The sequence below is a fragment of the Pelobates fuscus genome, chromosome 1 (assembly GCF_036172605.1).
Source record: "Pelobates fuscus isolate aPelFus1 chromosome 1, aPelFus1.pri, whole genome shotgun sequence".
Classification (NCBI taxonomy): domain Eukaryota; kingdom Metazoa; phylum Chordata; class Amphibia; order Anura; family Pelobatidae; genus Pelobates; species Pelobates fuscus.
Genome location: NC_086317.1, coordinates 323,741,120 through 323,755,320, shown reverse-complemented (window position 1 = coordinate 323,755,320; position 14,201 = coordinate 323,741,120). Strand labels below are relative to the sequence as shown.

The 14,201-nt window shown below is 36.3% G+C and overlaps 1 protein-coding gene across 2 annotated transcripts in view; it reads right to left on the bottom strand.

The window, feature by feature from the left end:
* Window positions 1-10,107: 10,107 nt before the first annotated feature.
* The window catches only part of TUBGCP3 (tubulin gamma complex component 3), a 119,913-nt gene continuing 115,819 nt past the window's right edge, over window positions 10,108-14,201 (bottom strand). For both annotated transcript variants that reach the window (XM_063459763.1, XM_063459772.1), the window contains exon 22: window positions 10,108-10,764. In XM_063459763.1, the coding sequence (XP_063315833.1) occupies window positions 10,606-10,764 (159 nt within the window). In that variant the 3' untranslated portion in view covers window positions 10,108-10,605. The remainder of the gene's footprint in view (window positions 10,765-14,201) is intronic.

Below are 14,201 nucleotides of genomic sequence, written 5' to 3'. Positions count from 1 at the left end.
CTTCCTCAGCACTTAAGTTTTGACCCTGGTACTGGATATTGACAATATTTGCCAAAAAATTAGCTGGAGACCATACTTGTCCCATTCGTTTTTTTAATGCTTGTAATTTAATTCTGTCCATGTGTAGTTCTGTTTTTAAAGGGACTCTCCAGGCAGCCGAATTTACTCACCTGGTTCCAGCGCCGGGAGCCTCGTGAAGCCTTCGCCGCACATGCGCACATACTTCAGAGGGCGGCATTCATGCTGCCCTCTGAAGTCCTGAGCGCACTACCACGCATGCGCGCGGTCGCGAGCTGAGCTGACAGCTCAGCTTGCGGTCTTTGCCCGCCCCCTCTCCTCTCTGACAGGCTGGAGAGAGAAGGCGCGCACACAGTGCCTTCTCTCTCCTGCACACGTCAGACGTATTTTAATACGTCTGACGTGTACAGGGCCTTTTTAGGGCCCTGCATGATAGGAAGTCCCTCTGGTGGCCGTCTGAGTGACGGCCACTGGAGGTATTCCTATCAATCAATGTAAACACTGTATTTTCTCTGAAAATACAGTGTTTACATTAGATTGCCTGCAGGGAGCTATAGATCATACCTGAACAACTACATTAAGCTGTAGTTGTTCAGGTGACTATAGTGTCCCTTTAAAGGGAAACTCCAGTGCCAGAAAAACGATCCGTTTTTCTGGCACTGGAGGGTCCCTCTCCCTCCCACCCCCCAATCCCCGGTTACTGAAGGGGTGAAAACCCGTTCAGTGACTTACCTGAGGCAGCGGCGATGTCCCTCGCCGCTGTCTCCGCCTCCACAACGCTCCTCCCTGTGCTTCCGTCGGCCGGTGGGCGAGACTGATCTCGCCCACCGGCCGAGGAGACCTAATGCGCATGCGCGGAAATGCCGCACATGCGCATTACATCTCCCCATAAGAAAGCGTTGAAAAATCATTTCAATGCTTTCCTATGGGGTTTTGAGCGACGCTGGAGGTCCTCACACAGCGTGAGGACGTCCAGCGACGCTCTAGCACAGGAAACCTGTGCTAGAAACTAGGAAGTGACCTCTAGTGGCTGTCTAGTAGACAGCCACTAGAGGTGGAATTAACCCTGCAATGTAATTATTGCAGTTTATGAAAAACTGCAATAATTACACTTGCAGGGTTAAGGGTAGTGGGAGTTGGCACCCAGACCACTCCAATGAGCAGAAGTGTCAAATGCAAAAGGGTAATAAGCGCTCTCTTCTCAAGGGTGAGCAGCAGTTCACCAACAAGGTGTTCCCTCTACCTTGTGATAAATGGACAGATAAAATAGAAAGGTGAACAGCGCTAAAGATCAGAAATTGTACATACGTTTAGTAGAAATACTGGCCAGCGGAGTAACTTTAAAAAAAGGAGAAACAAAGATACAAATAATGGTACAGTATGTATGAACGATATAATTCCACAAGAACAAATGGGTTATATTCACACTCACACTTTGAGGAGCTATATCAGCTCGGTGTTAAGAGCTTGGACGGAATAATCCCCGTCTATGGATTTCTTGAGGTTCCAGATCGTTGGTGAGTTTATAGGTGCAAGTATTCGTTATATGAAAAACAAGAGTAAAATACGCCACATGGTCTAGTACGTAAATATAAAATATTGTAGTAAGAGTAGATGATCCTACTTACATATACTAGAGCAACGACCTGCTCTAGTTTGGAGAATTTCAGGTGGAATAATCCCCACCTCGGGATATAGTGGACCCAGGTATAGCAGCAAAGCAGTATTAAATAGGAAGGAGGACAAAAAAAAATGACTGGATAGTTTAAAAATTATTATATATACTTTAATACAATAAGTAAAAAGTGAATAATACACTATAAAACCAGTCCTGTATAAAAGTCCAAAATTCTTCCTCACTTGACGCGTTTCGCCGAAGCTTTCTCAAAAGTGAATGCTTGCTGCTTGGGGTCCTTGAGATTATATACCTTCTCTGATGATGAAAATCGATTCTGCTGTGCATATTTCCTCATTTCCTGTTTCAGCAAGATAGCATAGACAGGAAGTTCTCCGGACGCCATCTTGGATGTGGGCAATTTGTGGGAAAGTTTAAAAATAGGAATCAAAGGTATACAATAACATAATAACATATTGGATCAGATAGAAACTTGAATAATTACAGATATGGGCACACATAGGGTATATGATAGTGGAAATCGATTCTATTATGTGTATTTCCTCATTTCCGGTTTCCAGCAAGATAGCATAGACAGGAAGTTCTCCGGACGCCATCTTGGATGTGGGCAATTTGTGGGAAAATTCAAAAATAGAGATCAGAGGTATACCATAACATAATAACATATCGGATCAGCTAATAACTTAAACAATTACAGAAATGGATACACATAGAGCATATAGGTGATATAAAATATATAATAATAAATTACTTAATAGTGTCATAAACAAAACTATTCCGGCCGCCATTTTGGATGTGGGCTAATGACAGAAATTGAGCTCAAAGGATGCCATATCGGAAAAGGGCATACTTTAAATGGAAAGGGGACATGCATATACAGCTAGGGGTAATATAAATAGTATAAAAACACAGTAGTCTCTGCATGAAAAGGGTGTAAAGGAATTTATAAACACCCATTGAAAGTGGATTATAGAACATAAGTTATAAAAAATGGATTTTACAAAATGAGTTATAAAAAAAAAAAAAAAAAAAAAAAAAAAAAAAAAAAAAAAGAGTTATAAAAAATGAACCAAATCGAATTCTATATTAAGTCCATTTGGGTGGAGGGTGTCTAAACGATAGACCCACTCCATTTCTAACTTGCCTATGTTTCTGATGGTATCGCCCCCTCTCCAATGTGGTTTATATTTAGCAATACCCAAGAATTTTAACAGGCTGGGGTCCTTGTTGTGCTGTAAAAAGTGCGCAGATACAGAGTGATTTTTGTAGCCTTTTTCAATATTACGGCAGTGTTCACTAATTCTTACTTTCAATGGCCTTATTGTTCTGCCAACGTATTGTAGTCCACATGGACACTCTAACATGTAGATTACATTATTACTATTGCATGTTAAAATTTTATTATTGATATCGATGATCTCCTCTTTATATGGGAAGGACCCATGTCTTCAGCAGAATCCTTCATAAATTACTTAAACCAGAATAATGAAGGTATAATTTTAACTTCCAATTTTAGTAACCATACAGTAACCTTTTTAGATTTAGAACTTTATGTTAAAGAGAACACACTTTGCACTAAAACACATTTTAAGGAAGTACATACTAACACCTTTATCAGCTATGACAGCTGCCACAACCCCATATGGCTTAATGGAATACCCAAAAGCCAATTTCTTAGACTGAAAAGAAACTGTTCAGAAGCATCAGTATTCCACACTCAAGCAACTAACATGAAACAAAAGTTCATACAAAAAGGCTACAACCCCAAAACAATAGACAAAACTATAATATCAATAGATGAGACACAGAGGGAATCACTATTGCTTCAAAAACCACCTAAGGACCCTCAAACCAACAGATTCACCCTTCCTCTGATATTTGACTATAATAACAAAAACAAACATATCAAAAAGATTATTAACAAAAATTGGCATCTACTTAAAGAGGATCCAATACTAAGTAAAGCCCTACCAGATAAACCCACTATAATATACAGAGGTGCACCTAATCTAAAACTACAACTTACAAATAATTTCACTAGAAATCAAAACATACAAAAAAACAATTTTTTAACTATTAATAAAGGTTTTTTTAGATGTAACACGTGCATATCATGTAGAAAAACACAAAAAATGGAAAAATGCACATCAGAGTTTAAGTCTAACAGAAACAAAAAGCTCTTTAACATTAATGAAATTTTAACATGCAATAGTAATAATGTAATCTACATGTTAGAGTGTCCATGTGGACTACAATACGTTGGCAGAACAATAAGGCCATTGAAAGTAAGAATTAGTGAACACTGCCGTAATATTGAAAAAGGCTACAAAAATCACTCTGTATCTGCGCACTTTTTACAGCACAACAAGGACCCCAGCCTGTTAAAATTCTTGGGTATTGCTAAATATAAACCACATTGGAGAGGGGGCGATACCATCAGAAACATAGGCAAGTTAGAAATGGAGTGGGTCTATCGTTTAGACACCCTCCACCCAAATGGACTTAATATAGAATTCGATTTGGTTCATTTTTTATAACTCTTTTTTTTTTTTTTTTTTTTTTTATAACTCATTTTGTAAAATCCATTTTTTATAACTTATGTTCTATAATCCACTTTCAATGGGTGTTTATAAATTCCTTTACACCCTTTTCATGCAGAGACTACTGTGTTTTTATACTATTTATATTACCCCTAGCTGTATATGCATGTCCCCTTTCCATTTAAAGTATGCCCTTTTCCGATATGGCATCCTTTGAGCTCAATTTCTGTCATTAGCCCACATCCAAAATGGCGGCCGGAATAGTTTTGTTTATGACACTATTAAGTAATTTATTATTATATATTTTATATCACCTATATGCTCTATGTGTATCCATTTCTGTAATTGTTTAAGTTATTAGCTGATCCGATATGTTATTATGTTATGGTATACCTCTGATCTCTATTTTTGAATTTTCCCACAAATTGCCCACATCCAAGATGGCGTCCGGAGAACTTCCTGTCTATGCTATCTTGCTGGAAACCGGAAATGAGGAAATACACATAATAGAATCGATTTCCACTATCATATACCCTATGTGTGCCCATATCTGTAATTATTCAAGTTTCTATCTGATCCAATATGTTATTATGTTATTGTATACCTTTGATTCCTATTTTTAAACTTTCCCACAAATTGCCCACATCCAAGATGGCGTCCGGAGAACTTCCTGTCTATGCTATCTTGCTGAAACAGGAAATGAGGAAATATGCACAGCAGAATCGATTTTCATCATCAGAGAAGGTATATAATCTCAAGGACCCCAAGCAGCAAGCATTCACTTTTGAGAAAGCTTCGGCGAAACGCGTCAAGTGAGGAAGAATTTTGGACTTTTATACAGGACTGGTTTTATAGTGTATTATTCACTTTTTACTTATTGTATTAAAGTATATATAATAATTTTTAAACTATCCAGTCATTTTTTTTTGTCCTCCTTCCTATTTAATACTGCTTTGCTGCTATACCTGGGTCCACTATATCCCGAGGTGGGGATTATTCCACCTGAAATTCTCCAAACTAGAGCAGGTCGTTGCTCTAGTATATGTAAGTAGGATCATCTACTCTTACTACAATATTTTATATTTACGTACTAGACCATGTGGCGTATTTTACTCTTGTTTTTCATATAACGAATACTTGCACCTATAAACTCACCAACGATCTGGAACCTCAAGAAATCCATAGACGGGGATTATTCCGTCCAAGCTCTTAACACCGAGCTGATATAGCTCCTCAAAGTGTGAGTGTGAATATAACCCATTTGTTCTTGTGGAATTATATCGTTCATACATACTGTACCATTATTTGTATCTTTGTTTCTCCTTTTTTTAAAGTTACTCCGCTGGCCAGTATTTCTACTAAACGTATGTACAATTTCTGATCTTTAGCGCTGTTCACCTTTCTATTTTAAATGAGCAGAAGTGGTCTGGGTGCCTGGAGTGTCCCTTTAAGTGTTCACTCAGTTCCTTCCAAATTTCAACAGCATCAGCAATAAAACAGCTATTTTTCTGTATTTTTTTTTTTAAAGCTTCAGAGATGGGTTTCAGGATGCTCAGCATATGTTCAACATTTCTCTCAAGCCCAATGTTGAGGATTTTGGCCGTGACAGTGCCATCTATTTTATCTCGATTTTGTTCACAAACTGTCATCAGAATAGGCCAGTTCTTGATATATTGCTCAAAACAGCCCACCACAGAGTTCCATCTAACATCTTGTGGGAGTGTTAGCTTGGTTCCACCCGTCCTTTTCAGAGCTGCTGCAGCAAAATGATTGTTAGGGAAGTATTTAGCAATTTGAACAACATTAGTCTTTATTTCTGGAACACTTAAGTCTTTGGCTAAGAGGTGCAGCAAATGAGCACTGCAACCATATGTTATAACCTTTGGATGGTAATATATTTTCCTCAAAAAGCATTTTATTTAAAAAAATAAAAATAATAATCAGATTTAAATCAAAAAAATCTGATTTAAATAAAAGAAATCTGATTTTTTTTTTTTTTTTTAAAACAACATTGATTTTTATCCACCCTGTCCAGAAGTGAAAAAGAACTTATGCAGAGCATGTGTTGTGTATGTAACAGATGACTTCAATAAAAGAGTTCTCCTCAATGAGACTTAAAATGATGGATATCTCAAGCAATAGCTGAAGGTTTCAGATCAACATAAAAGTTTGATCCTCTTAAGCATTCCAAGCTTGTGACTGACATAGCCTGCATGAAAACAATGGTTTCATTTTCATTCAGATGTAACTTTAAAAGTTTTAATCTTCTGCTCTGTCAATTAAACATTAATTACACATCTAGCAAGTTATTAACAGAGCAGGAGACACAAAATTCTAAATTAATAGAATATGCAATAAAGGACGTGTAAACATTAGATAACTCTTTACAGGAAGTGTTTAGGAAGACTGTAAATAACACAAGGGCTGCGTAAACAAAATGGTTCAACTCTTAAATGGCAGAGAATTGAGCAGTGAGATTGCAGGCACATGATCTATACACACAGTTCCATTAAGCTAAAATTGTTTTGGTGACTATAGTGTCCCTTGAAATTTAAACATGGTAAGGTGGAACATGGTACTGGAATTTCACTCTGCCCCTGACTTGTTGGGCTTTGCCCATTTAAAAGGGACACTATAGTCGCCAAAACCATTACAGCTTAATTTAGTGGTTATTGCGTCTATAGCCTGACCCTGCAGGGAAAAAAAAGGCTGTGTTTACATTGCTGCCTCATAACATCTTTAGTGGAAGTCACTCAGACGGGCACTACAGGTACTTCCTAAACCAATGATGTAATGTGCAGCACTGGAATTCAGTGTCTCTACGCTTTACGTTCCCCATAGAGATTTATTGATTCAATGCATTTCTATGAGGACATGCTGATTGGCGCAGGGCTAATTTTGTTGAGCATGCGCAATAGCCTCCAATGGTTTCCAAAGGGAAAGCATTGGGTTGACCGAGGGCAAGATTCATTATCTCAGTCATGGAGGCAGAGCCAGCTGCAGCAAGACTGGCGTGGTGTGGGAAAAAAAGTGAGTAAAGTCACCTCTCTGAAGTGATCTAAGGGGGCTGGGAACCTAAATAGTTAACACTATAGTGTCAGGAATAAATGTTTCTATAGTGTTCCTTGAAGCCCATGTACTCCTGATCTGCTCATTGAACTTTAATCACACACAGGCAATTAACAGAGCAGGAGAGACATTTTAAATTAAAGGCACTGTGCAGTAAGTTTTAAAATGAGATCTTTACAGGAAGTGTGGGGAGTGTGTGTAAGTTAAAGGCGGGGTGGCAAGGGCTGCATAAACAAAGTTATGTAACTGCTACAGGGCAGAGAATTGTAAGCCTCACAGGAACATGATCTATACACCAAAAACACTTCACTTAGCTAAAGTTGATTATGTTAGAGTATTCCATTAATTTAAAGGAACACCATAGGGTCAGGAACACAAACATGGATTCCTGACCCTACAGTGTTAAAACCACCATCTAGCACCCTGGCCCCCCTCTTGCCTCCCTAAATATAGTAAAATCTTACTTTAATCAAGTCTGCAGCTGCTGGTCAGGCCCCCTGTCTGCCTCTGACCTGCTGTCTGCTGACATCATAAGAAGTGGTGGTCTGAACCAATCACAATGCTTCCACATAGGATTGGCTGAGGCTGTCAAGGAGGCAGATCAGGGTCAAAGCCAATACAAGTCAAACACAGCCCTGGCCAATTAGCATCTCATCATAGATATGAATTGAATCAATGCATCTCTATGAGGAAAGTTCAGAGTCTGCATGCAGAGGGTGGAGACACTGAATGGCAGTGCTGCTTACTGTGCGGAACTGCCCCAGGAAGCACCTCTACCAGTCATCTGAGGAGTGGCCAGTGAAGATATCACTAGGCTGTAATGTAAACAATGCATTTTCTCTGAAAAGACAGTGTTTACAGAAAAAAAGCCTGAAGGGAATTGTGGTGTATCACCAAATTAATTATATATATATATATATATATATATATATATATATATTACACAAGGTTCGTCTACATTAAAAGGTATTTATTTAGAAGACAACAACACAATACTATAAATGTATCACAAACACACAGCCCAGACCCACGGAGCAACATCCCTTTTAAATCTATCTATCTATATAGTAATCCCCTTCCCCACACGTTTGATCTCACCCACGGTTAGGCCTTCACATCTAGTAATGGCTCACTGCTGCAAGTCCAATATCACATCCACCAAGGAAGAAAAGGAAGCAACAGAGTGTAACATGGTTCCCCATGCTAGCACATGGCGTCAGCACATCTGCTCAGCAGCACAGCCAAGAAGGAACAGAGAGGAATGAGGATAGAGGGGGGAGTGGTTCTCTTTCCTGACTTGTAAATTACCATATCAAAGTAAAGCTTATCCCCCTGTAAGAAAGATCTACATGAACTTGATCACATGACCCCTGGTCACCATGCTAGTTTGATGACAGAATGTCACCACAGGAATGATTATACTTACCAGAAAAAATGCAGTAAACTGTTGCTGTTCTGGTGACTATAGTGTCCCTTTAAGGGAAACTCATCGGGCAAAGAATCTTTTGCAGTCTCAGGCCTTAAGACTTAGACATTTATACAGATCATCATACTCTCGCTTTAGAAGGCCTGGTTGAAGCAGGGAATGAGTCTCCATTCCATATGCTTGGATTTAACAGATCTTAAAATTTAGTGTCATTGTTTTTAACCAGTTTATCATACAGTTTGGTCAATGTATCAGTCTGCACCTTCTGCTAATCATGATTACAGATTTCCTGCTTTGATGTAGATTAGATATTAGATCTAGATATGATTTTGTATATGACATTAATTTAGTTCTAGAAGTTCTGGTCTTGGCCCAGGAGTAATTCCCTTTTCCATATAACAGCTAATCACACTTACAATGCTGCTCTGCCTTTTGATACATAAGACAGATTTGGATGGCAATGTGTTTTATTCTAGTTTAGGAAATCATTTCACATCTCATATTGTGAATTCTTTGAAAGAATAGGAGTTCACATCTACAAGACAATTGTGAAGAATATATTTTTCAATATCCTCACCAACCATATACAACTCTAGGAAGGTGTGTACATAGGATTATGTTGATTCTTACTCAAGTATTTCAGATAATTATGCTTTATTTATTTTTTAGCTCTATTCAGGATACCTTTCAAAATAGATGTCTTCCAAAGGTGTGTTAGAGAGCAATCCCTGATTTTTAATAGTACCCTGTTTTAAATACTACATCTTTTAAGAGATGAGATCAAGGAAGGAGGAAGAACATTCCATATAATTGTATGTGATTAATCAAATGACATACTTCTGTTTAGAATGTTTATTGTAAAGTAAATAACGGTTTTCAGTTCTTTGATTCTGACAGTAAAGATGGTTGACGCATATCACACTCAGCTGTGTGCTTTCATTAATCATGACATTTCTACATTATTAAATTCTTGCTGAATATCCAGCATTTTGATTCATTATTGAACTTATTCTCTATTTCCTACTACCCTTTCAATTATACCCAAGGCACAAAAAGATATTCCAAGCTTCCAAGCTTAAGATAAGTGTATTTTTTATTTATCTAAGTTTTCTTTGTGATTTAGTAAACATAATAAATACAGATGCAAATGTGATGCTAATGATACAAAGAGTAAGAAAAATGTTCCTCAAGAAACAAAAGTTACTATCCCTTTTGGATAGCAATATATAAATATCTGCAATGGAAAAATAGACAAAACATAGGCTCCATTACTCATTTCCACTCCTTCCAACTACAATGAACTTTTATTTTAAATGTTCAGAGGACATTTTTGATATTTTAGTTCTAATATATATGTAGTGATATTGATACACAATTCTAGAAAAATAAAAACATGAAAAAATGGGCAATGGGAGCAATGATATTCCAATGGTGTGTCATTTATTCACACTGTTAAATCAAATGTAACAATGAAAATCAAATCAATATCTGCGTTCTACAGCGGTGTTATGAAACCAGACTTGGTGAAACACTTAAAATGAATATTTGAAAATCTATATCCTTTAAAACAAGACAAATTAATGACTACATGAACATTTGTAGCATGGACGAGTGTGGTTGTTTTTGTTCTTCTTTTCTCCTTCAAAATAATAAAGACTAAACAAAATTTAAAAACCACAAACAGAAAGGTGTCTCTCATAAAAATATACATTACTGAAATTTACAGTGTAAACAGATCCACTTTGTTTCCATAAATGGACCACAATGTATAAAAAGACCCATTTTGTAGCATTCTTTATCCCCTGCTGTGCACAACCACATACTGAAATGCTAAAGACTTGCCTGCATAAATAACATAAGCTAAGCGCTGCACACTATTTGGTTTGTTTGTAGTAATTAACCGAGTGTCAGTTTTCTCATACGTGTAAGCTACGTCTCCCTCTAGTGCCGAGTGATACACGTAGCCTTGGCTCTCTTGCTTTATAATGTTCATTGAAGTCCAATCTAAAGCTCAAAAACCGTAGGCTTTCATCTGTACTTGTGGTAAGCAAAATCAAAAACTGTTGAACAATACCCTGAAACACACAAAATGTAACATTGAAGAATTAGATCAGTAAAAAAAACAAAAAGACGAACATTAAACAGAATAATGGTTGGGTTTTTAAAGCGGTTACTTTTCTCAACGTCACCAACAGCAGCTCTCTGATGGAAGTTTAGGGTAAGGCTCTCTAATAATGTCTAAAGTGATTGACTACCTGAGTGAAAGACTGGCTTTGTGGCTATACTGTAGGTGTGAACCAACACCTAGTCAACATATTAACAACAGGTGAATTTCAATTGTAATTGGTATGGAGATGCAGGATGTTGTACGTATCAGGCAAATTAGAATAGCATTTTTGCCTTTAATAGAAAATCAGCAGCTGTCTTCAAATAATTAACATATACCAGTAACGTTTAAGAAAATTTGTACAAAATTAAGGTACATAACATTTCATCTAGTGTAATTGCTGGCAAATGTTTACATTTTATACTAGATATCTATATAAAGCTATGGCTCTTACCTCACATATTACTCAATTCCTGGCATAGAGATTTAAAAGTTTTCTCTATCACAAGGCAGGGGCAGGAATAGGTTTTACATTAAATTAACCCGGGATTATGGTAGTGCTGTTGAAGTTGTAGAGGAGCTAGGTAATTAACATTAATTAAGCAATGACATATACAATGTAGCACTATCAATAAAATGCATTAGGAGATTGTTGACATTGCAGTGATATGAATACATTTTCAATATTAATAGCAGTTATACTAGTGCATAAACCAATGTTGCAAGATTTATAATGTTGATGTCAATCTGAATGTTAGGGCTCCTTTAATATGTTTGTGACAGAGATTAGGTAAAGTTACACTGTCAGGCAGCAGCTGTTATTTGCAGCCGCCACCATTAATTCAATTCAGGAGGGGGCTAAATGAAAAATGGCAGCAGCTGTTATTCAGGAACATACCTTTAATTTATCTTGGGCAGACTGAAACATGTATGAACAAAACACTGACTGCCTGATATTATGGGTCCCCATATTGCAGTGTGGTCATCAAACCATGCATTATGGGAAACAAATAAATATTATATCACCATACATGCTATTCAAGTGTCAAAAAGATGATTGGTGGAGAAAAACAATACTTTAAATAATAGTAAATAACTAAATATTGGTAATAAAAAATAAAAATAAAAATGTAAGGACATCAAGTTATTAGTAATGCCAGTCACCTGGACCATGTCTGCATCCAAAGACGCATTTGTTAACTTAATAGCCTTCTATATATTAATGGATTACTTTGTGGAAAAGATTTGCAAGATTGGCAAAGTGTCGTCTATGTGTACAAAAAAAAATGGGGCAGCAGGAAGTAACATGTACAACTTGAAATGGGTTTTTGTTTTAAAGCAATAATATTCTTAACCATGCATACTAATTTATACTGTTTAACCCCTTAAGGACCAAACTTCTGGAATAAAAGGGAATCATGACGTGTCAGGCACGTCATGTGTCTTTAAGGGGTTAAAGCTGGCAAAAAAAAAAAAAAAAAGGATCTGAAGTAACGTGTGTTCAAAGATCAATTCAATTGTTGCCTGCATAATTTTACTGACTTGGTCTCCATGAAGATTATATAACACGATTTATTTATAAAATATTTTACCAGGAAAGATACATTGAGATTTCTCTTGTTTTCAAGTATGTCCTGGGTCCACACAATATTGCATTGATACAATAGGGTACAATAAAATACAAAAACAATATTAATAAATAATATATACAAAATTTTACATAGAACAGGTAAGAAACATATAATCAACTATTACACGTGCATTTTGTTTTGAGGTATGTAGAGAGGGATCTCTTAACCCCTTAACGCCGTTACTGTGTTTTATGCCGTCGCGGCTTTAAAGGGCTTTAAAGCCGTTGCGGCGGCATAGAACGCCGTAACGGCTTGCAGCCCCAGGAGCAGAGGTGTACTCACCTCCGCCGCGATCCTCTTCTGGGGGGCTGTCTGAGAGCCCAGGCAGCCCCCCTCCGGCAAATGAGGCCCCCGGGGGCCATGTGATCGCTCTCAAAGAGCGATCACATGGCCCCCTATAGCTGGCTATGGATCTGCCAGCAGGGGGACTGTCTAAAATATTAGACAGTCCCCCTGCTGGTAGGTAGTGTAAAAAAAAAAAATATTAAAATGTTATAAAATAAATGAAATGCCTTTTTATATATATATATATATATATATATGTATATATATTATATATATAATATATATACATATTATATATATGTAACGTCATACGTAATGTATTTTAATATTAGTATATATATTAATATTAAAATACACTTAGAATGACGTTACATATATATAATATGTATATATATTATATATATAATAGATCTACATATATTATATATATATATATACGCATAATTACAATAATAAATAAATAAAATAATTAAATAAATAAATAAAATATTGAAACAAAATATAAAATAAATTATATATTCATATGTAATTTCATTCTAACTGTATTTTGTTATTAATATATATATATTGGAAACAGAATACACTTAGAATGACATTCTATATATATCTATCTATATATAAAATACAAATAACCGCAAATATATATATATATAGAGATAAATACATATAATTACATAAAAGATTACATTAGTATACACGTAGAATTTATATACCTATAAATGCATATATATTAAAATTCTACGTGTATATTTAAGTAATTTTTTAACATAATTATGTCATTTGATTAATTAAAATTTGATTGACATGCCTGACAACACAGGGAGAAAGTGCAGAGAATTTAATTTGCAAGCACTATATTAGACCCTGTAACTCTCCAAGACACCATAAAACCTGTACATAGGGGGTACTGTTTTACTCGGGAGACTTCGCTGAACTCAAATATTAGTGTTTAAAACTGGTAAATTGTATTACAACGATGATATTTTAAGTAAAAGTGACGTTTTTTGAATTTTTTACAAACAAACGGCACTTTTATGGACTATATTATTGTTGTAATATGTTTTACTGTTTTAAAACACTAATATTTGTGTTTAGTGAAATCTCCCGAGAATAACAGTACCCCACATGTACAGGTTTTATGGTGTTTTGGAAAGTTAGAGAGTCACATATAAGGCTTGCATTTCATTTTTTTGACATTGAAATCTGCCAGATTAGTTATGTTGCCTTTGAGACCGTATGGTAGCCCAGGAATAAGAATTACCCCCATGATGGCATACCATTTGCAAAAGTAGACAACCCAAGGTATTGCAAATGGGGTATGTCCAGTCATTTTTAGTAGCCACTTAGTCACAAACACTGGCCAAATATTAGTTTTTTGCTTTTTTCACACAAAAACAAATATGAACGCTAACTTTGGCCAGTGTTTGTGACTAAGTGGCTACTAAAAAAAACTAAACATACCCCACGTTCAATACCTTGGGTTGTCTAC